At 48.3% G+C, this 26,657-nt stretch overlaps 1 protein-coding gene across 14 annotated transcripts in view; it reads right to left on the minus strand.

Moving 5' to 3' along the window:
* CSMD2 (CUB and Sushi multiple domains 2) overlaps window positions 1-26,657 on the minus strand; it is a 646,878-nt gene that overhangs the window by 218,591 nt on the left and 401,630 nt on the right. For all 14 annotated transcript variants that reach the window (XM_084963760.1, XM_084963751.1, XM_084963750.1 and 11 more), the window contains 6 exons: window positions 23,355-23,681; window positions 18,932-19,126; window positions 6,622-6,760; window positions 5,430-5,617; window positions 4,553-4,741; window positions 4,262-4,378 (listed from right to left, as the gene is read on the minus strand). In XM_084963760.1, coding sequence (XP_084819886.1) covers window positions 4,262-4,378; window positions 4,553-4,741; window positions 5,430-5,617; window positions 6,622-6,760; window positions 18,932-19,126; window positions 23,355-23,681 — 1,155 coding nt within the window. The remainder of the gene's footprint in view (window positions 1-4,261; window positions 4,379-4,552; window positions 4,742-5,429; window positions 5,618-6,621; window positions 6,761-18,931; window positions 19,127-23,354; window positions 23,682-26,657) is intronic.

A 26,657-nucleotide genomic window follows, 5' to 3' on the forward strand; every position in this document is an offset into this window, starting at 1 on the left:
GGGCAGCTGAAGCTCCGATTAGACCCCTAGGCTGAGAACTTACATAGGCCCCGGGGTGCGGCCCTAAAAAGAAAAAAAAAAAAGCAACAACACCTTTCATCCTGGCTAACTGCTAGTCATCCTTGAAGGATGGCCCAAGTCTCAACTCTAGGACCCTGGGCTGGCCTCCAGATGTTCCCTCACCTCTGTCTACTCCATCCCAGCACTGGCATGATACTTTGATCTCTCCCACTAGCATCCAAGGTGGGCAATGCCAGAGGGCTTGTTCCCCTGTGTTTGCCTAGTCCCTTCAGTAAGTGCAAGTCTCAAATAAGCATCTGTTAAGAATTCATCCAAAGGTATTGACTTTTTTTTTTTTTTTTTTTTTTTTTTACTATCTTTTCTAGGGCCGCTCCCACGGCATATGGAGGTTCCCAGGCTAGGGGTCTAATTGGAGATGTAGCCGCCAGCCTACGCCAGAGCCACAGCAACTCGGGATCTGAGCCGCGTCTGCAACCTACACCACAGCTCACGGCAACGCCGGGTCCTCAACCCCCTGAGCAAGACCAGGGATCAAACCTGCAACCTCATGGTTCCTAGTAGGATTCGTTAACCACTGAGCCACGATGGGAACTCCAAGAGGTATTGACTTTTAAGCAGAGGCACACACAGGAAGGCGGCGAAGAACATACACGCCTATGATTACAGGCATCAGACACAGAGAAAGGCATGACTACATGGGGTTGTTCCTCTAGGGATCACCAAGGGCTGCCATTATGTTCCTTCTTGATGCCACAGAGTAGCTTCTGGCTCCGGCAGTGGCCATATCTGGACCAGGCTCGGGGGAAGCAGCTCTGCAAGAGCAACAAGGACACTGCCTACATCCCTCCTCTCCTCAGGAACAAAACCATGGAAAGAGGGGGACAGCCCCTTCTTGCCCAGACTGCTAGAAAGTCCTGTGTGGCTCCGAGCTCCCGTCGTGGCGCAGTGGAAATGAATCCGACTAGGAACCATGAGGTTGTGGGTTCGATCCCTGGCCTCGCTCGGTGGGTTAAGGATCTGGCATTGTCGTGAGCTGTGGTATAGGTTGCAGACATGGCTGGGATCTGGCGTTGCTTGTGGCTCTGGCGTAGGCAGGCGGCTACAGCTCCGATTTGACCCCTAGCCTGGGAACCTCCATATGCCACACGTGCGGCCCTATAAAGACAAAAGACAAAAATAGGTAAATAAATAAATAAATAAATAAATAAATAAATAAATAAATAAATAAGAAAGAAAGTCCTGTGTGGCTCAAGAAGCTCCAGGCCATCCTAATCCTGGCTAAATCAGGCCTATTAAAGGCACAAGTGACAGTGCTTAAGTATATGCGGTAGGATTACAAGGGATTTTTCTTTCACGTTTTCTTTTTTTTATACAAATAGTCTACTTTACATGCCATAGATATCTGTTGCTCAAAATTAGGAAAAAGTCAAAAGATGAAAATAAGAGACAACTAGTATTAACTTTTGGGGGCACAGTTTTCAGACTGTTTTCTAGGCACACATCCCTGCTTATTTTTTTATAAACCGAGTATATTATTTTGGCAAACTTCTTTTTTTAGTCATCCGTGTATTGCAACGAACCTTTGTAGGTCTTTAAATATTTCTTCACATGATTCCTTTCAGTAGCTGCACAGTGTCTCATTATACGGCTGTAGCATACATTTTACTATATATTTACTGAATGCTGCCTTATCAACAGACATTTGAATAGTTACTAGTTTTTTTGATTAATAAAGTGTTTTAAGGGATAGCCTTGTAGCTAAATCTGATGTCAAGTTTATTTATTTTCTTCAGATAAATTCCAAGAGGTAACTGTTGGGCCCAGAGGCATGTAAATTCTCAAGGCTTCTGATTCACTGCTACATCATTCTCTGGAAAGTTTGAACCATTTCACACAATGTTGGCACCGAAGAACAGTTTTCACATCTCTACACTGTCCCCACACTGTCACTATTTTCTCTGCTGACTTGAAAAGGGAAGTGGCATTTCATGACCCAGTGAATATGCAGTTTTAAAGTTGTTAGTGGGGTGGAGGCCTTTTCATTTTTATGTCCTCTCTTATGAAGTATTAGCTTATAGCTTTGCTTATTTTATAGGCCTATCATCCAGGCATCTTTGTCTTTTCTTCTTCTTTTCTCTTTCTTTCTTTCTTCCTTCCTTCCTTTCTTTCTTTTTTTGCTTTTTAGGGCCACACCTACAGCATATGGAAATTCCCAGGCTATGGCTCAAATCGGAGCTACAGCTGCCAGCTTGTGCCACGGCCACAGCAACTTGGGATCCGAGCCACATCTGCGACCTACACCACAGCTCACGACAACGCTGATCCTTAACCCACCGAGCGAGGCCAGGGACCAAACCCACAACCTCTTGGTTTCTAGTCGGATTCATTTCCACTGCACCACGACGGGGACTCCAGGCATCTTTTTCTTAAAAAGTTTTAAGAGCCCTTTACGCATCAGGTTTGGTGGTCCTTCGATGATGATATAGGTTGCAAATATTTTTGTCCGTGAACTTAACGAATATTTCCTTGCTTTTATGAAAAACATAAATCCATTCAAAGTGTTATTTAATCAGATCTAACAGTCTTTGCCTTTGTGGAGTCTACCTTTAGTGCTACTCTCTATGTACGTCCCACCTGATGCTAGCCTTTTACATCCTTCTAATACTAGAATTTGTGGTTAAATGTGTGAGGTATGATTTTTTTCCCTCTTTTTTCCCAAATGGTTAAACCCACTGTTTTAAAACCATGTATTAAATAATTCATCCTTTCTTTAACGGATTGGAAATGACACTTTAATCATATACTAAAGACTGACTGTCTCTCTCTCTCTCTTTTTCTTTCTCACACACATATGCAGAGGAATCTATTTCTGGATCTTTATTCTCCTCCACTGATTTGTGTGTCCACTCTACACTCATACCACATCGTTCAAATTATTTTAGCCCACAACACCATTTTCCCATCTGGAAGGATGCCTTTTCCCTTTACATTGTTTCTTGGCTTTTCCACATGTTAATTCTCCCAGATCAGAGGTTCTTATTGAAGGGCACGCCTCACAATGGTTAGTGAAGTGCTCTAATGGTTAGTGAATATAGCTCCCTGGTTTCTACCTCCAATGCAGGGAATCTAAGCATCGCTGGTAGAGACTAATGTTGCAGTGTTTGCCAAACTGCAAAGGGGCTAAGAACTTTGACTCTAGATGAACCTCAGAGTAAGCTTCTGAGGGTGGAAGCCACATTTGCCTGGTTACCGGTTATTCCCAAGCCCCAGTATCTGGCACCTAGGTGGCACTCCATCATAGTTGTTGAATGAGAGGGTACATCGACTCATGCTTATTTTTAGCTGGCCCCTTTACTTTGTGATTTTTTTTTGTTTGTTTTTCTCTACAGTTGCACCTATGGCATATGGAAGTCCCTGGGCTAGAGGTGGAACTGGAATTGCAGCTGCTGGCCTACACCACAGTCACAGCAACTTGGGATTTGAGCCGCGTCTGTGACCTACACCACAGCTCATGGCAATGCTGGATCCTTAACCCATTGAGCGAGGCCAAGGATGGAACCTGCATCCTCTAGGACACTATGTCAGGTTCTTATGTCCGAGCCACAGTGGGAACTCGTGGCACCCTTACTTTGAACTTGGACTCCAAAAATCCTTTATGTCAGGGAAGATGGGGCTGCAGTCTACCCGGGGAAGAATGTGAAAACACTCCTCTGAGGAACAGGGAGAGTTATGTGAGAAGAAGATCGCTATAGATAATACCAGAAGGCTGGACATAAAGAACAGGAGGCAGGTGCAGCCTGTGTTCCTCCAGGACACGTTACAAGGAGCTCAGGTTCAGGTTATTAGGAGGGATAAGATCTACCAGGAAGTGAGAAAAGGTGGCTGTTTGCTGGATGGGTTGGTCACCTGTCCACCGGGGGGCTGCTTAGACAGAAGGTGGGCTGCCATCTTTTGGGAGTCATTTAGAGAAGATTCTTGCACTAAGGAGATGTCAAGAGCTGGTGATCTCTAAGATCTCTTCCAGTATGGAGACTTTAGACTTTAAAAATATGTGTTGAATGAGTTCTGTGATTCAAAGAGATAGGAAGGTTCTGGGAGTTTTCTGATTGGTGGAAAGAATTCAGATGAAGCCCAGAGGTCACCATAGAGGGAGATGGCCATGGAGGTGATCTTGACCCCAGGGCACTTGGGTCCCTGACCATGTCACATCCCAATACCTGCCATGGGCCTGAACACTCACCCTTGCCATGTGATGTTTCGATGACCCAGGTGCAGTTCAAGTTGTTGGGGTAGAAGTCAGGGAACCCTGGTGACAAAATGGTCCCACTGGAGCCTTGAATGAAGCCACCACAGAGTGCTAGAGAGGAGGGAAGACAGCATTGACAGGCTGGAGTGGCCCAGGGAGCTTCCCCCACAGCCTCTTCTGAAGCCCCCAACCCTCCCTGACGGGGGTGAGCAAGTGCTCCTTCCCTGGTTTTTCATGGCAGCAAAGGAACCCACTACTTTAGCGCCCCCTTGCGGTCTGACTCACCTTCACAACTGGGCAGGGCCCGGCTCCACTGGAAGTTGGGCTCACATTCCAGGGGCTCCCCGTCGCTTAAAGTGTAGCCTGAGTCACAGCTGAAGGTCACCAGAGCACCCACGTAGAAGTCATTCCCATGACGCTGCCCGTTGACGGGGATCCCTGGGTCCAGACAGTGGTCTGACTGCAGTGTGATGGCTGGAAAAGAGAGCCCACGGCTGGAACAGACAGCTCACTGCGAGCACAGAGGGGCCCTGGCTGACTCGAAGGGAGGGGAGCCAGCCCTGACTGAGGGAGGGCTGAGGCTGTCATCTGCCCCCATCAAATGTGGCTGTTAGTATCCGCGGAGGGTACCCGAAGACCCCTCTGCCAGGGACAACAAGCCAGCTTGACCATTTGTTCCTTTATCCCTCATTCAGTGAACATCAGCAGAGTGTCCCTCGTGGCTTTGATGCCATGCTAAGGGTCATGGACACGAACACAAGTAAGAAAATGACCCTCTCCTCAGGCTGTTCTCAGCCATAGGTTTCTAGAATGGCCGGCAAAGAACTGAACTGACATCAACCTCTTTAAATCGAGGCACCACTGATGAATGCAGGTGACGAGAGGGGGTGAGTGAGCAGGAGGTGACGTCTCACTTCAATGCCCTCATCTGTCAAGCACTCAGTCCCCGGAACCCCCAGCAGGGTGGCGCCCAGTCATCTGCCCACAGAGGAGGGCCTTGCATTGTACCGAAAGTTGAGCTCTGGGAGATGCTGAGAGCCAGGAGCATCTTCCGAGGACCACAGACCACCTGGGGATGCGGCCGAGTGGGACCTCCCAGGGGACACAGTCCTGGGTCCTCCCACCCAACCAGCCACCCATCATCTGCACCTCCGAGACTCACTCTCGTAACGGAGCTGGAAGCCGATGTCCGAGTGGCTCTTGTCGGTAGAGAAGAGGAGGTAGAGGTAGTTGCTGGTGCTGATGAGGAACTGGGGGACCTGGGTCCCATGGTAAACCCCGATCAAGGGCGCCGAGTACGTCCGGCCATCTCGCACTTCCAGTGTGTCATAGTTGACCTCGGTTTTAAATCTGCCAAATGAAGACATCTTGAGAAACCCAAGGCTCAATTAATTGCAGAGGACAAAAAGCCTTGCCTGACCCAGGGCTTCAGAGCAACTGGATTCTGGCAGGCTGGGAGATTTCCATGGAACCTGCATACATTCACTGGAGATGGGAGAGGACCTTCCCTGGCGTGTTTTGCCCTCCTCCTCCTCTGGCCAGATGCGGCTCTCATGGTCTCTCTGTGGCCTGGGCCATGACCCACCTTCAGACCTAGAGGCATGGTGACCAGCCTCTTGGGAGTCAGAAAGTTAAAGCCCAGGAGTCAGCAAACTACAGCCCCAGGGCCATATCTGGTCTAGTGTCTGTTTTTTTTTTTTGGTAAGGCCTAAGGGCTAAGGCTGGTTTTTACATTTGCAAAGGAGTATTTAAAAAAACAAAAAGCAAAGACTATGCAATGGATACCTGCAAGTGTCCTACAAAACCTGAAATATTTATTACCTGGCCTTTTACAGAAGAGTTTGTGACTGCTATTTTAGGTCACGAATGCTTTGTCTAGAAGAAGTCTGTGTTCATGCTCTAGTGGAGTGGCCACTTTCCCCACCTGAGGGGCACCACCAGGGTGAGAGCTGGAGTTGGAGCAAATGAGCAGGGTTTGGGTCAGAGGTGAGGAAGACGCCTTCCCATCCTGGAGATTTCAGGGTTATGCTCCTCAGATGCTAAGGCCTGCTTCAATGTCTGATGTGGTTGGGGGACAAAAGGGCTCTGACCTCTCAAATGATACCCCAGCCTTCTTCTTACCCCTCCAGTCACGGTCCCTTGAATGGCACAAACCCCCCTACTGAGGTGGATCCAAGGCCAAGAGCAAAGACAGTGCAGCCTATCCTCACCCAGGGCAGCCGCTCCCATGTTCTCTGACCTTACTGTCATTTCAGCATCAGTGCGGGTCCCCCACCCACCCCAGCTTCCCTTCCATACCCATTCCAGAGACATCACCCCTCATCCCCACCCCCCCAGGCTGTGGTTACCAGCACCTGTCGAAGGTGATTTTGATGGGGTAGCCTGGCTGGGCTTCAATCACCCAGGCGCAGCTCAGGGCATCCTTGTAGAAGCCAGGCCAGCCCGGAGACAGGATGGTGCCACTAGGTGACGTCAGATGGCCACCGCAGGGAGCTGGGGGGACAGAAGGGAGCGAAGAAAGCTCTCTTGAGGGGACAAACAAATAAACAAAAAAACCTCTCTATAAAATGTGTCTGTCAGCAGGTATTGTTTTCATTTTTATGGAGAATGACATAAACTGTAAAAACTGTGAGTTCTGTCTTTGGGGACCTTGATGGATAGATACATCCAGCGACATCACTTGGAGTTTTATAAAGGGCCACGGGAGGGGAATGAAAAGAATCCTTTAAGCCAAGTTCTTTGCCATTCTAGAAGGGCTGAAGCACAGCTCATATTTGGGTCACCCTGGTTCTTTCTTTGTTCCTTACTCCATTGTCAGGCCCCTGGCAGAAGCATGAGCCCACTGGGCATGGCTGGCACCCAGCGCCCTGGCCTTGGAGCTGGTCAGAGCCCCATAAAGCCTGCCCCACTGTGAGCTCCCTGAGCTCAGGGACCATATTATTCAGTCTTTTTTTTTTTTTTTTTGTCTTTTTGCCATTTCTTGGGCCGCTCCCACTGCATATGGAGGTTCCCAGGCTAGGGATCTAATCGGAGATGTAGCCGCCAGCCTACGCCACAGCCACAGCAACTCGGGATCCGAGCCGCATCTGAGACCTACACCACAGCTCACGGCAACGCCAGATCCTTAACCCACTGAGTGAGGCCAGGGATCGAACCCACAACCTCATGGTTCCTAGTCGGATTCATTAACCACTGAGCCATGAACGGGAACTCCATATTATTCAATCTTATACAACTCGAATCCCCAGCCCTTCGCTTGGGGTTAGGCACACAGAGGTCCCCCAGTGACCACCGCTTGAATGAGTAAGTGAGTGGACGGCAGGATGTGTGTAGTTCAAGGTAGGTAAAGCCACACGACCCACGGGGTCTGGGCCTGTCTCATGCTGGCTCCGAGCTTGCAGGCCCTGTTATCTCGGTCCCTCAGCGCTCTCTGCCCGTCTTCCCATCCCTCCGCTTTCCACCCTCTCCCATCTTTCCCATCACTCCTGCCTCTTCCTGCAACCAGACCCTTGGCCCCTGCGGTGGTCATTAGACCTAGTTCAATACTCCGCCTTCGGGGCCCACGGTTGGATTTCACTGTCCACCCCTTTCACGTCCATGTATGCAAGGCCACGTGACCGCCTGGACCAACCAGTTGAGGGTGGAAGTGATGCTTTTAAGCCACTGAGTTCTGGGGTGGTTGTTAGCACCGTCTAACCTCGCCCACCCTGGTAAGACACCTCCCTCCCCAAGACCCATGGTGAGGATGCGGATCTCCACCGCCACCAAAGCTGTTGCCGCTGTCACCACCAAGGCCACGGACCGAGAGCCCAGCATTGCCCCATGCTGAGCTTCACGTGTCTAATCATGGTCCCTCTGCACGATACACCAGCTCTGTGAGGAGGATGCTATTATTTTTCTCCATTTCACAGCTAAGAAAACAGAGGCTTATGGAGATTAAGTAACTAACCCTTCCCATCTAGGGTTAGCAAGCAGTAGAGTGTGGATGCAGACTGAGGAAGACAGCACACCTCCAGAGATCTTATGCTAAGCAGCCTCCCAGCTTTGGAAGAAGCCCTTGGACCCCCTCGCTGTGGGGCTACCAGACGCCAAAATGTGCTAAATAGGACTGGAAAGGAAGGGGAATAAAGAGCCACACAACACTCCTATGCGGCAAATTTTTGCAAATTTCCCTGAGCATTCAGGCTCATGACATAAAGCCAAAGGTGCCACACCTTTCCTCTGTCAATGCTATAATCTTCTTGGAAATATCTACAATAATTGTCGAGCATTCTTGATAGTAAATTATACTTGGAAGTTTAATTAACAAAGAAGATAAAAGAATAATAATGATGACGATGTTAACAGTACACAACTCCTACTGATGACTTATGATGCTAACTACTCTACGTGTATCAGCTCATTTAAGTGTACACGGCATTTATGAAATTATCCCCTGCCCCGCTTGTGTTTTTATGGCTGCACCTGCAGCATACAGAAGTTCCCAGGCTAGGGATCCAATCGGAGTTGCAACTGCCGGCCTACGCCACAGCCATGGCAACACTGGATCTGAGCCGCATTCTCAACCTACACCGCATGCCTACAGCTCACGGCAACACCAGATCCTTGACCCACTGAGCCAGGCCAAGGATCGAACCCCCATCCTCACAGAGACAATGTTGGGTCCCTAACCCACTGAGCCACACTCCGAAGTTATCCCTTTTGTACGGAGGAGAAAACTAAGTCTAAATAGGCTAAGAGACTGGATCAAGAGCTAATAAAGTTAGAGCAGAGATTTAGCCTCAAGACCTCTGTCTCCAAATCCCCCTGCAGCACATAATAGCACTACAAGCACAGCTGTTAGGCATGAGCTCATGGTTATTGACTTTACTATGTGTTGGACTTAATGTGGATTATCCTTGTGACAACTGCAACACTAAGAGGCAGATACCATTATTATTCTTATTTGATAAGCAGGGATTATTACCCCATTTTCAGTAAATTGAGGCTTGGAGAAACTAAGTAATTCTACAGCGCCTATATCAAACATTGAAAGTGTACTTGCCTCTGGGTATTGTTACTTCCCAGGGAACCTGTTTTCCAAACCCATTCATCCTTGTGGCTGAAATGACCAATGCTTCTCACTATTGTTTCAAGGGACATGTGAGACCTTGGAGGTTGGCAGGAGTGTGCCTACTGCTCTGTGCCTGGGACCCCTGCCCAGGCAGGTACTGAGCCTCAGCAGGGAGGGGGACTCTCTCTCGGCTCCCATTCAGCACAGGCTCTTCGGTGGGTGGACTATGATGTCCTCGCTCATTTTCCAGGAAGCCATGGATGACATGGTCGCTGCTGCCTGCCAAGGCTGCTCTCTCTGCAGTCATACCCATCAACAAGATCCCCTACAAAATCTCCAGAGAGCGAGTTCCTGTTGCAGCTCAGTGGTAACGAACCTGACTAGTATCCATGAGGATGCCAGTTTGATTCCTGGCCCCACTCAGTGGGTTAAGGATCCAACGTTGCCATGAGCTGTGGTGTAGGTTGCAGATGTGGCTCGGATCCCACGTTGCTGTGGCTGTGGTGTAGGCTGGTAGCTGCAGCTCCAATTAGACCCCCTAACCTGGGGACCTCCATATGCTGTGGGTGTGGTCCTAAAAAAGCAAAAAAAAAAAAAAAAAAAAAAAAGTCTCCAGAGAGAGAAACTCAACCCTTTCCTTCAGTGGTCATCATTTTGTTTTCTTTCTCCGCCGCATCATTTTGTTACCTTGGGTGCTTCCTCTCTTCCGCTCAGATGATTGGCCCAATAACCCCTCCATTCATTCAGTCCTTCACTCTCTCCAATTCAGCTTCATATCCCGGGGTGGGGACGTTCCAGGCAGGGAAGAGGAAGGGAGGACTCCTAAGTGTAGTGTCTCTAACATGTGAGGAGATGCTAAATCTCTCTCTTAATAAGAAAATACACATTTTAACTTCACTGAGAAATCATTTCTCATCCATCAGGTTGGGAAAACCCGAAGTCCGGTGACACATGAAGCTGAGGGAAAGTAGGAATTCTAGTGCCCTTTTGCTGCTGGAAATGCAAAAGGGCACAATCCCTATGCAGGGAATTCTGGTAGACTCCAGCAAAATTCGTGGGCCCTTGTTCTCTCACGCAGCAACTTTACTTCTAGAACTCTACCCCAAAGATACCCTGGCAACAATATGAAAAGACGTATATATGCACCAGGCTATATAAGGCAGCACTATTTCTAAAAGCCAAAGAATAGAAACAGCCCAAATGTTTAGCCATAGAGAGCTGACTGAATGAATTGGGGTAATCAACAAAATGGACTATCTGTGCAGTTATAAAACAAGACTGAGGAATGTTCTGCATAATGTCATGGAATGGTCCCCAGAATATTTGATTAAGTGAATAAAAGCAAGATAGAGAGGTAAGAAGTGAAAGCAAGGGTACAGTATGATTCCATTCATCTAAGAAAAGGGTGGGAGGAGCTCCCTTTTGGCACAGTGGGTTGAGGGTCTGGGGCTGTCACTGCAGCAGCTTGGGTAACTGATGTGGCACAGGTTCAATCCCTGGCCCGGGAACTTCCACATGCTGCAGGTACGGCCAAGAAAACCACAAAACAAAAACAGCAATGAAAGGGCAAACCCCAAACACAAAATTACCTATGGAAGGAAGGCATAAACACCAGACTTTCTCAGAATATTGTTTCTCTTAGAGGTTTAGCTTTGGAACTATGTAACCATTTCACTTTATTTATTTATTTTTGTCTTTTGTCCTTTTAGGGCCACACCCGCAGCATACGGAGGTTCCTAGGCTAGGGGTCCAATTGGAGCTACAGCTGCTGGCCTACACCACAGCCACAGCGACGCCAGATCCGAGCTACGTCTGCGACCTATACCACAGCTTACGGCAATGCCAGATCCTTAACCCACTGAGCAAGGCCAGGGATTGAACCTGCAACCTCATGGTTCCTAGTTGGATTCGTTTCCCCTGCACCAGGATGGGAACTCCAGATAATTTTTAAAAAAGATTTAAATTTGATAAGCCATTTCTCAAAACTTAAAAGCAGAGTAAAATAAATGAATATACTACTGTTATCTGTTGGCAGCATTATCACACAAGAAGAAACTAGTTAAAGAGATTTTAAAACACAGTAATTTGATAGTCCATCCCTAGTAGGATGTAGAAACAAGAAGAATTGAAAGGAAAAAAAAAATGAAAACTATTTTTGGTAATCATGTTGCTGTTGGCGGTAGTGGTATTACAATTCTGAGACTCCTGATGTGTATTAAAGAACGGGAATTACGTTGGTGTTAGGAAGTTGGGACTATCGGCAAGAATGAAAGAAGATATAGATACGACATCGAGGAAGTTCAGTGAAAAAGAAAAAGAGTTCTTATATTTGAAATGAAATGAACCCATGATGCATTTTATCTTTTAAAAAGTATTTCTTGGCTCTGTTCGTTGAAAAGGCTTAGAAACAAGGACCCACTCAATAGCATTAAGTGCCCAGATACTAAAAATCTCACTAAAAGGAACCAGGACTCCTTGGAGAAACAGCTGATTCTGGGTCAAGGACAGAAAATGTACAAGATGAAGTTGGGCCAACTTCAAAAGGCTCCCACCGGCCAATGGGGCAATTTAAGAATCGATTCGAGTAATAACTGCAATGGATTTAAATGTATCAAATATGTTTAAATCCTTTGGATTATAATAATACGAAAAAATGTTCGACTTTGGAAGATGTTAGGCAGTGAATTTATTAATAGGAAAACTGGTAGATAAAAGAAAATAATTAAGTATTTCTCCTGACTTTCCTCTATGAACTATACCTCGGGGTAACCAAAGAGTTGATGAGGCACATTTTCTGGAACCATTCCAGCTTATAAAAGAAGAGAGAGAACAGTACCATTTTGCAGTCTCTAGGCTATGATCACTGATGGCTCTTAATATCACCCAAAGAGGAATAACTAGACATGATGTGCATCTGATGGAGGCAAAGAGCCCCGCCTTAAAATAATCTGGCCCCAAACCAGAACCTGTTTCTGATTAGGCTTCTAGATCTTACTGCCAATTAAAGGGAATACAAGAGAGAGAGAGAATCATGTTTAACAACCTCCCAGGGACATAATCACCAAAATTCAGACTGCAGGAGACTCCTCAAGATAAAGGACCCGGCTTCTTCCACAAAAATATCGCAAGGGGGTGGCGATTAAAAGGACTGGCGAAATAGCAGCCAATTGTAATGTACGAACCTCGCTGGGGTTCTGACTTGAAAAAAAAATACTGTGAAAGAAAGGATTAGATAGATAATCATGGATGTTTGATTGCATGAAATAATTATTTTTATATTTTTAAGGTAATAATACTGGGGTTCTATTTTAAAGAGTTCTTGTCATCTGTTAGAGAGACACATTAAAATGTCGTGGATGAAATATGATGCCCGAAATTTGCTTCACAATAATTCCTGAGCTGGGTGATGGTGGGGGGATACTGGTAACACTGGGGGGTATGAATGAAACAAAACAGGCCCTGAGTTCATAATGGTTGAAGTTGGGTGATGGGCACATGGGGGTTCACTCTACTATTCACTCTATTTAAAATTTCCATGAAAAAATGTTAGGGTTAAAAGGGAACACACACTCACGCGCGCGCGCACACACACACACACACACACACACACACACGGGAAAGAAAAAAAAGAGGGGAGGGTTCTGCCTTGAACTAGGAGAAGAACTTATCAATAGGACAAAAGAGGGACCCAGTGCCTTATCCTAGTGCCTGGCATACAGTAGGTGCTCAATAAATATTTTGTAGAAGGAATGAAATACTGGTTGAAAGATAGAGATACTAGGTGTCAGGCCTGCATTGTGTCCCCTCAAATTCATAGGCTGAAGCCTTAACCCCCATATAACTGGCTTTGGAGATGGGCCTTTAAGGACACAATGACAGTGAAATGAGGTCCTAAGAGTGGGCCCTCATCCAATGGGACTGGTGTCCTTATAAGAAGAGGGGACCCCGGAAATGCACGTACACTGAGAAAAAGGCCGTGTGAGGACACAGCGAGACTACGTCCATCTGCTACCTAAGGAGAGGGCTATCAGGAGAAAGCAGCCCTGCTGGCACCTTGACCACGGACCGCCAGCACTCAGAACTGTGAGAAAACACATGTTAAGTGACCTGGTTTGTGGTAGGTTGCATGAGATGGCTAATGCACTGGGTTTCTGACAAGGAGCTGGTGTCCCCTGTGAGGGAGGACCCGCTTCTCCTGACCTGGGATGCTGAAGTTGAAGCAAAGGGAGAGGGGTGGCGAGGGCGTGGTGGGGTGGTGGGGGTGATGGAACAGGGGGATTCCAGGAATCTGAGCTCACTGAGTCCTCACCAGGACAGTCTGGCCCCAAAGCCAGCATTTCTGACCTCTGTGGTGGATGTAGGCATACCCACACTAACTACTGGCCCCCCGGGGGTCTTAAGGTGAATGTCGAGAAGCAGTGGAAGCCTCTTCCTTGACTCCTCCAGCCTTGCCGCCCCACGACCCTCATCAACCCATCCTTCACCATTTTGTGGTCGGACAAAAAGAAAATGAACTTGGGAGTCAGATTGACCTCATTTGGTGGTTCCAAGTGATTGTTCTGCTATCAGAATATCTGGCTTTGAATCCTGACTCCCATTCATTCAGCTGTGTGATCTTGGGCAAGTTACTTAACCACTCTGTGCTTTGGTTTCCTCATCTGTGAAGTGAGGATAACAGTTCCTCCCTCATAGGGCTGCCATGAAGATACAATAGGAAAAGGCAGGTAAAGCACTTGAATGAGTATTTAGCACAGAGCAAGCATGCACTGATTACCAGCTGGGTGACCTCGGGCAAGTCAGTTCACCTTGCTGGTTGGCAGGGTTCTTGTGCACAGAGCACAACAATCTTTTCTACAAGATTAAATAGAATAATGTCAGAAACTCAGTAATCACCTTCTTCCTTAGATGCGTCAATGAACTACCATCATCCCTTAGATTCCTCTTACAGAAGTGAGGAGAACTGACCTTTCTTTTTTATAGACTTTTTTAAATTATAAAAGTAACACATTTAGTATACAGACAGAGAGAAAAAAAAATGTGGACATGTTTACACCCAACTGTTAAACTATTTTCCTCTGGGGAATGGGATTAGGAAATAAATATTTTCACTTCAACTTTATTGTACTTGTGTATTGTTTAAATTTCTTACAACCGCCAAGAACAACTTTAAACATGAAAATTCATATTCACTGTAGATAATTTATCTTTTTCCCCATGTATTTCTCTTAAGCAGAGTATTTTTTTAAACCCAGTTTGAGAGTCTTTGTCTTCTAATAGGGAGTTTAATTACCTTTATTACCATAACTGATACGTTCTTCTTATTGCTGTCATTTCGTTTTATGCTGTCAATTTCTGATGCCTCCATGTGGTGTCCTGTTTTCTTTGTCTTTTGCAAAAGGCAATATGTTTCCTTTTGTTTCAATTTTCTACTGGGATATGGAAAGTAGAAAACCTGCTTTTCATCCTATTTGTGGATGCTTTTAAGTCTTTTACAAACATGTTTCAAATTATGTTTTCTCTAGTGATATAATTCAAGAAAAATATAGTAACGGGGGAGCCAAGAGCCTGGGTTTGGATGCTGGTTCTGTCACTTACAAGCTAGGGAGGACCCTGGGCAAGTGACAATGTCTCTGTGCCTTAGTGGGACAATAAAGACACTTACTTCCTAGACTTGTGAGTGGCCGAAATGAGATGAGGCCTATAAAACACTTAGCATGATGATGTATGATTCCTTGCCTCTTTTTTCTTTCTTTCTTCCTCTCTTTCTCTCTTTTTTTGGTCTTTTTAGGGCTGCACCCGTGGCACATGGAGGTTCCCAGGCTAGCGGTTGAATTGGGGCTGTAGCTGCTGGCCTACACCACAACACGGGATCTGAGCCGAGTCTGTGACCCATACCACAGCTCACGGATTCAATGCCAGATCCTTAACCCACTGAGCCAGGCCAGGGATCAAACCTGTGTCCTCATGGATGCTAGTCAGATTTGTTTCTGCTGAGCCACGATGGGAACTCCTTGTTGCTTCTTTCTTAAAAGAGACACAGAAGAGATGAATGTGTGGAGAGAACCAGGCACTCCTTTGTAGCTTCTTCATGACTTTCTTAGAACATTTCTTATTTTAAACACATAGATCTCTTCTGCTCTCTGTTCTGTAGATCAGGGGTCAGCAAACCACAGCCTAGGGGCCAAATCCAACCCAGTCAAGTGTGTTTTGTCTAAGGTTGTTTTTGCTTAACGATGGCAGAGCTGAATGGAGAAACTCGGAGCCCTCAAAACACTTCCTAGCTGGTCCTTTAAGAAAAAGTTTGCCAACCTCTGCTTGAGATCGGCCAGATGATCATCCTTCTTTCTAAATTTAGGAGAAGGAGCCATTTTCTCCCTTGTCTTATTAGAGCCTCTCAAAAGCTAAGAGGCTCTTAGCATATATTAAAAGATTTTTTAAAAGACCATTAGCTCCCGCATTTAATTGTCCACAAGGTGGGGATACTTAATCAAAAACAAAATTAGGAAAAATGAAAAGACAAAGATGCTGATTACAAAGCAGGAGGGAAAGGAGCCAGATTCTAGAAGCATCTTACCCTGTCTGCTCTACCATTTCAAGTCCAGAATTGGCCACCCTGGGTGGTGTCTGGCTCTCGCTCTTCCCCCAGGTTCCCCCAAACCAGGTTGGCATGAAATGCCCAGCATTCTGAGGAGGACTGAGCAGACTCCCTCATGCCAAGTCAGGGTCTCTCCAACAGGCTGTGCTCTTATTTCCGGTTGTCTACTGTCCTCCAACCTCAGCCTTTCTCCCTCCAGAGACAGAATGAATGAGACAGCTTTAAATCAACATTAAGACTCTGCCTAGGAGGAGTTCCCGTCCTGGTGCAGTGGTTAACGAATCCGACTAGGAACCATGAAGTTGCAGGTTCGGTCCCTGGCCTTGCTCAGTGGGTTAACGATCTGGCGTTGCCCTGAGCTGTGGTGTAGGTTGCAGACGAGGCTCGGATCCCGCATTGCTGTGGCTCTGGCGTAGGCCAGTGGCTACAGCTCCGATTCGACCCCTAGCCTGGGAACCTCCATATGCCTCAGGAGCCACCCAAAGAAAATGGCAAAAAGACAAAAAAAAAAAAGACTCTGGCTAGGAAACAGTGACCCCCCCCCCACTCCCCGGTCCATTAAGGAAGGTTGAGTTCCCTTGTGGTCACATGTGGTCTGGTGTGTTACCCTGCACTGGCAGAACCATGGTCTGGGAGCAACTGGTTTAGGGGGGCCAGCCGTGGAAAGAAGAGGAAGGATTCAGTAGTTCCTAAGTCCTGTGCCACTCAGGGGTCAACTCCACTGGGACTGAGCCCTGCAGGCTTGAGGGCACTGGGGCCTGGGCTTCTGCCCTGCAAGTCCCACAGTCGTGGTGGGAAGAGAGGACCAAGCCCCATGGAACTGGTAGCCACGGTGAGACCAAGTGTCTGATAGAATGGTCCACGGTGGCCCATGAAGAACAAGGGAACCAGAAGAGGGAGCGATCAGGTGAGCGAGGGACAGTAGGGAAGATGTCTTGCTGAGAACAAGGGAGACAGAGGGGCCCAGCCTAAAGTAAAGGGGAGACCACCAGCCAACAAGCCTCCAGACTCCCCCAGCTCTGCTTCACCCAGAAACAACCCCATCAGACACGCAGGATTAGCCCCCTGCTAAGGATATGGTTATCCCCCGGCTGCTGATGGAGTTCATCGGGTCCATGCCGGGAGGGGGTGATGCTGGGAGTTCCACGGTGCCCTGACACCAAAGCGTATGCTATTTCCAAAGCGCTCACTCGGCTGGGTAAAAACAGCGCAGGAGGTTGTGTGGACGGGGTGTGGGATGGAGGGGGAGGGGGCAGGAAGACGCCTGTTCCTGCCATGATTGGCACAGGTGCCTCAAAGGATGAACACCCCCATACCCCCCCATGATCCCCTGAAGTGGAATGATACTCATCGAGTGAGCCTGATGAGGAAATGGTGAAAATCAGGTTAAAATCATGCCCCGGGCCAGTGCTTACTGAGCGCTGCCTCTCTGCCAGGCACTGCTCCAAGAGCAGGGCTTGCTCCAGACTGCCTGTGACGGGCGCTTGCTATTAACTGCGCTTTTCAGCTGGGGCAGCTGAGGCACAGAGATGTCAAGTCACTTGCCCCAGCAACTCAGCCGGTAAGTTTCGGGGAGGAGACAAAAGGCAGGCTGGTGAGAGTCAGGGCTCTGAAGGCCGTTACGGAGGCTCCAAGCTGGTTAAAAGGTCATTCATTCATTCATCCACTCACTCATTCATTCAGTGATTCATCCACTCGTATTGGCTAGGCACCTGGCAAGGGTCAAACAGTATGCCAGCTGTGGGGATACAAGGCCAAGGAAGATTCTCTAACATAGTGGAGCTTACAAACCAGCCGGAAGACTGATAACACTCACTCCATGCCCGGAACTGCCCTTTACACGTGCATCTTACTATCTCCTCACTATCTTTTCAACTGAATAAAAAACAGAGGCTCAGAGGGAAAAGAGGAATGACCAGGATTCCAGCCCCGGCCCCTCTGACTTGAAAGCCCACCTTGCGCCAGATGCTCCGCCCTGTGCCCTGTGCTCTCTCTCGGTGGTCTCTCGTCCCCCGTCCCCTCGCCTGTCTGCTTTCGGCAGTGCTCGCTTTAAGGCATGTCCCCCTCTTTGTTTGTTCCTCTGTCCTTCTTCCTCGCTGGCCGGGTGCTTAGATCGGAGTCTGGGGACAGGGTATGGAGAGAGGTCCCACAGGGCTCCAACCCCTGCTCATCACGTGAGATGAGAGTAAAAGCCTTCTGGCTCCCAGAAGGAGGGAACCACAGCCTCTGCCCCATGGGAAGCCGCCACTGCCTTCAAGGGGCCTGTGGGAGAGTCACTTTTCATCCATTATTCATAAATATTGATGGAGGGCCTACTCTGTGCCAGGCATTGTGCTCAGTGCACAAATATGTCATGATTCCTGCCCTCAAGAAGCTTAATTTGTGTTTCCATGTCTGCAGTTGGGTGGACCCGAAGGCTGGTCTCTGAAATTGAGTCAAAACCTGCCTGTGAGGCCAGGCAGGCCTGGGGAGACACTGTGAGCATCCTTGTGTCTGCTTCAAACTGTGTTTTTTTTTCTAGCTGGTCTGCCCCTGGTCTCCTGGACATTGACTGCAAGGATATCAAGACAGCATTTAGCAAGGGCACCATGGCCAAGCCTGGGAGAGGTCCCTGGGAACTGGGGGCAATTACCATGTGGAGAAGGAAGAAGTGGCAGGAGGCTTGAAAGACGTGAAAACTCATAGCACTGCCAACACTGCATCGGGCTGCTGGTGCTCCCCTGGGCGGGAGCTGGAAGCAGGGCTCCTAATGGCTCTGGTATTGAGAGTAGTCCCAGTTGAAAGATGAGGTGTTTTTGATGCCTGACATCACAAACTAGCATTTCTCGGGTTTCATCTCTGGTTACAACTCAGATTTCCATGCAAAGTGGTTCTACAAAGCCCCTGCCGCTCCAGCATGGGGCAAGACGGTGCGCTGGGGTCCTAGGAGAAGAGGACCACCAGGGTTTGATCCCCTTGGTCCCCCTCTTGGCCTCTCCTGCTGACAGCCCCGAACCCCCGCCCGGTGGGCACGCACCTTCACACCGCAGCACGGCGCTGTTCCAGACCACACTGCCCTCCTTCAGGATGCAGGTGATGGTCTCTGAGCCCTGAGTCCCCAGGAAGCCTTCGTCGCAGAGGAAGGAGATGGAGCTTCCCAGCTGGAGGCTGTCACCAAACCGTTTGCCGTTCACTGGAACGCCTGGATCTGGACACTCATTATGTCGGAAGGCTGTGTGGATGAGGGTCAAGGTCAAGATTAGACAGAGCAGCTGTGCAACTGGGCCCCCAAAGAAAATGAGCTTCATGACGATGGTCACAACCCCAGACCTCCCCCACTTCCCCAAGAGCCTGGCATGCTGGAGGGAGAGCAGCCAACCCTAAAACCACACTGGGCATCAAGCAGGTACTTGTTAAATGATCTGCCTTTCTGAGCACTGAACCCAACCTCATCCTGAGGCCCATCTGCAGATCAGGCTGGGGGCTATTTCTCCTGTTGGCTCATTTACATCAAATAATGATTCCATGACGTTAAATTATTACCCCGGTGTGCGAATGAGGAAACGGAGCCTCAACATGGTTAAGGAGCGGCTCTGTATCCTCAATGTCAAATCCATTCTGAGCTTCCCTAACCTCAGACAGTTATGGGATCACTGATGCGGCAGGTGAACTGGCCTCTAAATTCTGTGACCCAAAGAGATGCTGAGCACATCAGTAGGTCTCCGGAATTACCCCTGGTGAAGCCAGTTCTCTCTATTTCCTCACCTCTGGTCAGGCTGCCTCTCCCTCTGCCCTGGCAACTGATAACGGTGGGGGCGGGGGGAGTCAGAACACTTGCAGGTTTAATCCAGCTTTGTCTCTTATTAGTTACATGGTTCTGGGCAACTTATGTAATCTTGCCGAGCCCCTGCTTCCTGACTAATAAAGTGAAGATCCTATTTCACTGGCTCGGTCATTCCGAGAAAGGAATACAATTTGCAAGTGGAGGATGCCTGGTACAGCACCTGATGAGCGGTGAGTGCTCCTTAAGTCTGAACGCCCTTCCTTCTTCCTGCTCCTGGCTTCCCTCCATCGGGGTGCCCGGTTCTCACGGGCAAGTCCCCGAAGCCATGCCCTATGTGCATCCCTGCTGTTTTAAGGATGGTGGCTTTCCAGTGGAGACCGGGCTCCATGGCTGTGCAGGTATGTGCCACTTTAAGGAACGCAATTTAGAGGCTTCTGAAATTCCCTAGGGATCGGAAAAAAACGCTGGCATGGTCAGAAGCAGAAGCAGCCCCGAAGGCTGTCAGATCTTGCTGGAGGCAAATCTGGTGATCCTTCCTCTTGAAGGTGAGCTGTGGGAGCCTCTGGCATGGAGCTGATGGGGACGAACCCTTGCAGAGCCTCGGCGGGTCCCGGGCCCCCTTCCCTTTGAAATGCAACTTTAAGTCAGCCCAGACTCAAGTCTCCCAACTCTCCTTCATTAGGAACTATGACCCTGAGGTTGCCCGGATATTTAGAAATATGGGGTGGGAAGAAAAGTGGCACTTAGGGCCCAGAAATCCTGGAGTTTGTCTATTCAAAATCCTATCAGACAGACAGACAGACACTCACACACACACACACACACACACACACACACACACACACAGAGCAGGTCTATTGGAGGTATTTCTAATGTCTTGAAGCAAAAGGTCTAAGTCATGGATTTAAATACTGCCGGGTTCTACCTGTGTATATTTTCTTTTTTTAAATTTAATTTTATTTTTATTAGCGTATAGCTGATTTACAGTGTTGTGCCAATTTCTGCTGTACAGCATACTGACCCGGTCACACACATATATACACACATTCTTTTTCTCATACTGTCTTCCATCAGGTGCTGTCCCAAGAGACTGGACATCGCTCCCCGTGCTGGACAGCAAGACCTCATGGCTCATCCATTCTAAGTGTAACAGTTTGCATCTACCAACCCCCAACTCCCCGTCCATCCCCCTCTCTCCCCCTCCCCCTTGGCGACCCCAAGTCTGGTCTCTGTGTCCATGATCTGTTTCCGTTTTGTTGATAGGTTCATTCGTGCCATATGACCAACCTTAGTTTCTGGCCTGTGAAAGGGGACAGATCTTGGCATGGGAAGTTTATGTCGTGGGGCCAGCAATGATGCCTGTGGGGTGCTCGCCCAGCACATGCTCAGGAAACAGCAGCTGCTCTCACCATTGTCCAAAATACTCCACGTGAAAGAAGGACCAGGCTTACTCTAAGGAGCTTTGGGGGTGGAAAGGGGACCCCTGGGCCTTGTCACAGGGACAGAGATTTCAGGTCATCATGAGGGGAAGCCCCACGTGCTCTCTGTCTGTGACAAGAGCTGTCAGGGGAGGTGACCTCCCTGACGGTGGGCAAACTCAAGCTCAGCCTAGATGAGTGTCAGCTGGGATGTGACCAAGGAGAGGGACAGCCTGCGTTCCCAAACATTTGTTCCCAAACACTTCCAGGGGCCAATGGTCTCACCAGCTGCATCAGAATCACCTCAGAAGCCTATAAAAACATAAATACTAGGGCCTCCGTCCTTAGACAGTTTGATTCAGCAGACCTAGGACGCAGCCCAGACTTCTAGAATTTATTTCTACCTATCCATCCAACTCTTTCTGGATAAATGCACAGAAAATTATCTGCTGTCTGTAATAGTGTTCACCAAATGTGGGCAGGGATCATTTCTGGGTGAGGGTTTTGGAGGTGGTTTCTTCCTTGACCTGCCTCTATTTTTTGACCATTGACATGTTGGATGTATGTTGGTTTTACGGTGGTGGAGGAACCTGCGGGAGGAATGCTGAGTTAGAGCTTGGTCCTCAGGTCAGGTTTCCTGCTTTCTGCCTCCTCCTCCCAAGGACTCAGCACTTGCTCCTCTCCTGGCAAGTGGGGACTTGCGAGGATCTGGTTTTCCTAGGAGATGATGAATATCCATTTTTGCCCAAGGCCCTCCATCGGTGTGTCTACACCTGTTTTTGAACCTGAAGAGACCTCTAAATCCCTCCCCATCCTGGAAAGGTGGGCTCCCTGGGATGGCTCTTCTTCTTCCCACTCCCACCAGGGGGAAGAAAGATCCTTTAGCCATTCATGGATCTTTCCATTCAATAAACAGTTACTGGTCCTTACCATGGACCAGACCCTGCACTAGGCAGAGGGGTAGGAAGACAGGAAATAATACCCCCATCTTTCCAGAGGCCATGATAATATGATAAATATTCTAAAAGCTGGTGTTGCGGCGCTAGACTGGGAAGACTGGGGAACCCAAAACTGGGTTCTGCTTCCTCCTGCCCACAGATGATGGGCAGAGGGGCGCCCTGGAGGAGGCACTCTGGGAAGATAGGGTGTTTCTATCAAGTCCAGTGTCCTGAAGGAGGTGTTGAGGAGAACATCAGGCAAGGGTTTTAGCTTGGGTGGTCTTTTGGGATCTGGGGTCCCCAGTGACCCCCCATTGGGCACCAACTGCCTTCAGCTCAACCAGATCCCAGGGACAGATGGGAAGCAGGAAGCAAGACCTTCATGTCAAGGGTGGGGATGGGGTGGGCAGAAATCGGTCCTATCCGCAAGTGCCAGAGGGACCAGCTTACGTATGCGTGCTGTGAGCACGGGGCGGAGCTTGAATGGGGGACTTGCATGTCACAAGTGGCCTCTGGGAAGGATCTGCTCAGGGGGACGCAGCTCCAGCCCCATCCAGCCAAGGGCCCAGGTTTATAGCTGTTTCTGCCCTGATCAGCCACCTCTTTCGACCTTTGGTGGCTTGCTGTTTCCAGCCTTCAGGCTTCTGTCCTCACCTCCACTCACACCTGACCCCCTGAGACACAGAAATAAAAAGATCACAGCTGAGTCTCAGGCTGCTGCTACACAAGGAGTCCAGGGTTGACACTGGAGGTGACCGCTTAGGGACTGTGGCCCCGGGATGGGCTGTGAGGACATGCCCCAGGAGTTGGCTCTAACACATCTCAGAGCCAAGCGCAAATGCTGCATCAGAGCTTTGTTTCTGATTTGACTTTGGGGGTGGGAACAGGGCAAAGCAAAGTGCCAGCAGCCCCAGGGGAATGCGTGAAGTCGGCAGTGAGTAGGCGTCCAAGGACTTGGGGGAGGCCATCAGAGAGGCATCAGTCACTAATGAGAGGATGGTGGAGGCCTGCCCTCCCTTGGGCCCTTCCTGGCTCTAACTGGGTCTTCTCCCGGGGGGTGGGGGTGGGGGGAGAAATGAGGCCTCAGGCTCCTTTCACAGTGCACGTCACATGTATAGGAAAGAAATGCTCAAAAGTGAGTGACGCTGCAGAACAGAGCACCCAGCCAGCAGCCAGCACTTTCTGCTTCTCCTGGTCATGCTGGTACCCATAGCCCTGCGAGGCCCTTGGAACCGACCCACCCACATCCTCCACGGGAGCTCTCCCCACCACTAGACATCTTCAGAGGGACAGTGATCTGGGGACACAGGGCAGACTCACTGGTAAAGGTGATGTTGAAGCCCCTCTTCCCGGTGGAGTGGTCAGTCTGGAACTCCAGACGGGCCACGTGGCCGCTGCTTGTGATGGAGGAGGGGAGCTGGTTTCCTGAGAAGGTGCCCAGGACCGGGGCCTCGGCGGTGGCCCCATCCTTGATGACCAGGAAGTCAAACTGAGGTTCCACGTCGATGTCATTGAAGGCCAGGTGGATGCGGCTTTCTGGCCGGGCGAGAATGAGCCAGACGCAGTGGAGGTGGTTGCCATAGTCCTCCGGGTAGTTGGGGGACAGGACGACCCCAGAGGGGCTGGTGAAGTTGAAGAAGCAGGAGACTGCAAGAGAAGAGCAGTGGAGGTCAGTGGGCGGCCCTGCTATTCTGCCTGGGCCACGGAGAGCTGGCGGGGGAGCATTTCCTGCGATTAATGAGCGATAGAGGGAAAGGGTGACGCGAGGGTTGGGCTGGACCAGCTGGGCTCTGAGCTCTAGGTGGGAAACATGCTGGGTACATATAGCTGCATATGGCGCCGGGCAGGTTCCCTCTGGCCAACTGCAGACACAGGGAAGTGGTATCTCGGCCCTCTCCCCTTTCAGTGACCCACCCAGCCAGGGTCTGCATGCTCTGGGTCTTTTGCATTGGGGAAAAACCACCATCCAAGCTTAAAAGCAGTCAGTGCCTGGTTCCCCTTAGCTAGTGGTCACCCCCCAACTCCAGCAGGTAACAGGTGGAGATATTCTAAGCCCATTTCTGTCCCTTAAACATTTTCGGTGGGGGAAGTGCTAAGTGTGCCCTGGGGATTCTGGCAACCTCAAAGCCACAAAACTATGATAAGGAGGTGCCAGGTAAGCACCACCTTTCAGAGACCAAAGCTTTGGAAGAAACTAGGGGAGAGGAAGGATAGGCTTTATCTAGAGGCCCTGCCCACTTTCCAAGGATGGACTCCTCTGAAAATCTTGAAGCCCTTTTCATACCAGTAACTACCAGACGCTGCAACAAGGCTGAGGCAAAGGAAAGTGCTATGTATGGAAAACCAAACACACAAAAAACCCAAATTAAAAAGGAAGATAATAGAATGGAAAAAAAAATTGCCACAAATATGCCAAAGGGCAACTGTCCGATATTGAATTGGAGCTTTTATAACTGTATAAGATCACCAAGATAAGCAATGAGTGTGCTCAGGGGATTCATGTGAGAAAACAGAATGAAGATGAAAAAGCCATCCATTTCACGAGGAAAAAAAATAAACAGCCCATCTTGCTGAGGCTTCATGGAAACTCACATGTATTTATTGCCGGGTACACAGTAAAGTTGATATAATCTTTTTGGAAGGGAGTATAGGCATCCTTAACAACAGACACAAAGCTATTCAAATATTCTGATTCAGTCATCTCTAGGAATTAATTCAAAAGCAAAAGAGCCACATGGACCGAGATGTTTAGAGTGACATAATTTTATTACAGAGGAAAAAATGTGAACAACCTACATGTCAGCCCGGTAATGTGAGGTAAATGATAGCCTTTAATGTGGTGCAGTTGGAACGCAATCATTAAAGTGATAAATATGACCCTGTAGAAAGAAGAATGTTAAACATTTTTCAGTGAAGCAGTACATCATAAAATTATATGCACACTCTGGATTATAGCTATTAAATATTTATTTATATATGGGTAAAGACTGGACATGAGCCCCCACATAAAAACGGCATGAGGGTAAAAGATTTGGGGGGGGAGTTTTTTTTTCAAAATGAAAACAGTATTTCATTTTTCTGGCTGCAAAAATGGTATGGGCTGATGGTACACATTTTTTAATAGATAAAAGTGTAAAGAAGGTTAAAAACGAACATGGACATTTAAGTGCCTTTAGAATATTTAGGCTGATGTTTGGTGTTAATATTGAAATCAAAGGAAGTGTAATATTTGACTTATGAATTATAACAGAACTAAGGTGAAAAATAATGCAATTGTGTTTGCAAAAGAACAACAACGAAAAAACCACGCAAACCCAAGGAATTGGTGATTGCTTCTGCTGAGCACCTCATTTCTCTCCCTGCCTTCATCCACCTTCCCCTTTTCTTCATTAGGTATTACTTTTCTGACCTGCTACTCAAAGCCCTCCCATCAGTTACAGCAAATGAACCTGGTTCCTAGGACACATTCAGGCACATCCTTGTAATCTCTGAATTTTATAAGTACAGAAAGTTTGAGCCAAAGGGAGAGAAGGACATGAAAAAGCTTTTGGGCAACAGGAAGTACAGTTAATAGTAATTATCATTACTAAGTACAGGCACTGGTCTAAGCATTTGCATCAATTCCTCAATTTAACTGTCATAATAACAGTAAGAGGTAGGTACTGTTATTAACCCCATTTAAAGATGAAGACACCTTGGCACACAGAGATGAAATAACTTGCCAGTAAAGAGTAGCAGCAAATTCAAATCCATGCAAATTCAAATCTCCTGACTCCAGGGGTCAAGCCCTTAGCCACCTGTCTACACTGTCTCCTGGTATGAGAACAGTACTGCTCACCAAGCCTAACAGAGAAGTCCTTGGGGGTGTTCTTAGAATCTGCTAGAGATCCATCTGATGACCCCAAGCTTTATATCAGCCCTAAACTGGAGGCTTTAGGCTGGACACAGATGCCCGCAAACAGCTCTCCCATCTTTAGCTTTGTGGGAGTTCAGCTGGGAGCATAATATAATTAGTGAGGAATCCTAAAACCACAAAGCCATTGACCTTGAAGACAGAAGGGGAAGAACCACGTGGTCTGCCTATCAGCAGAACATCAAGATTGGACCCAAGACAAAGAAAAGCTCTATGATTTCAGAGGGAAGATCATCAGAGGCACTGTAAGCATGATAACAAATAGATTTACTGCAGAGAATTTAATGAACAACACCTGAGTTCCCACCCCACCACTCCATCACTCTACTATTTTTTCTTTATACATCCTTCTCCATCACTCTACTATTATTTCTTTATCCAGAATTGCCATGATATAAAGCTCCAGGGACACCATTTTGAGCAGCTATATATGGTAACTCTACCTACCTCTCTCTAAAATTATCTTATTGGCTGGTGTTTATGGCCTGTCCCTCCCTCTACCCAACCATACTATACTCCATGAGAGCAGAAATCTCATCTGTTTGATTCCTCTGAGCCCCTTATGGCTCTCCCAAAGCCTGGCACATTGTTGGTACTCCATCAGTATTTGCTGAATGAATCAGCGAGTATTTAATGGTTGATACCATCTGGAAAGGAGGTGACATGAATACACATGTTTCACTTCCCCATCCCCTTCCCAGCCCCAACCA

This window comes from Sus scrofa, chromosome 6, assembly GCF_054392235.1.
Source record: "Sus scrofa isolate SSC_HxYL_T2T_F1_AM1 chromosome 6, Sscrofa_HxYL_maternal_Yorkshire_Landrace_v2.0, whole genome shotgun sequence".
Classification (NCBI taxonomy): Eukaryota; Metazoa; Chordata; class Mammalia; order Artiodactyla; family Suidae; genus Sus; species Sus scrofa.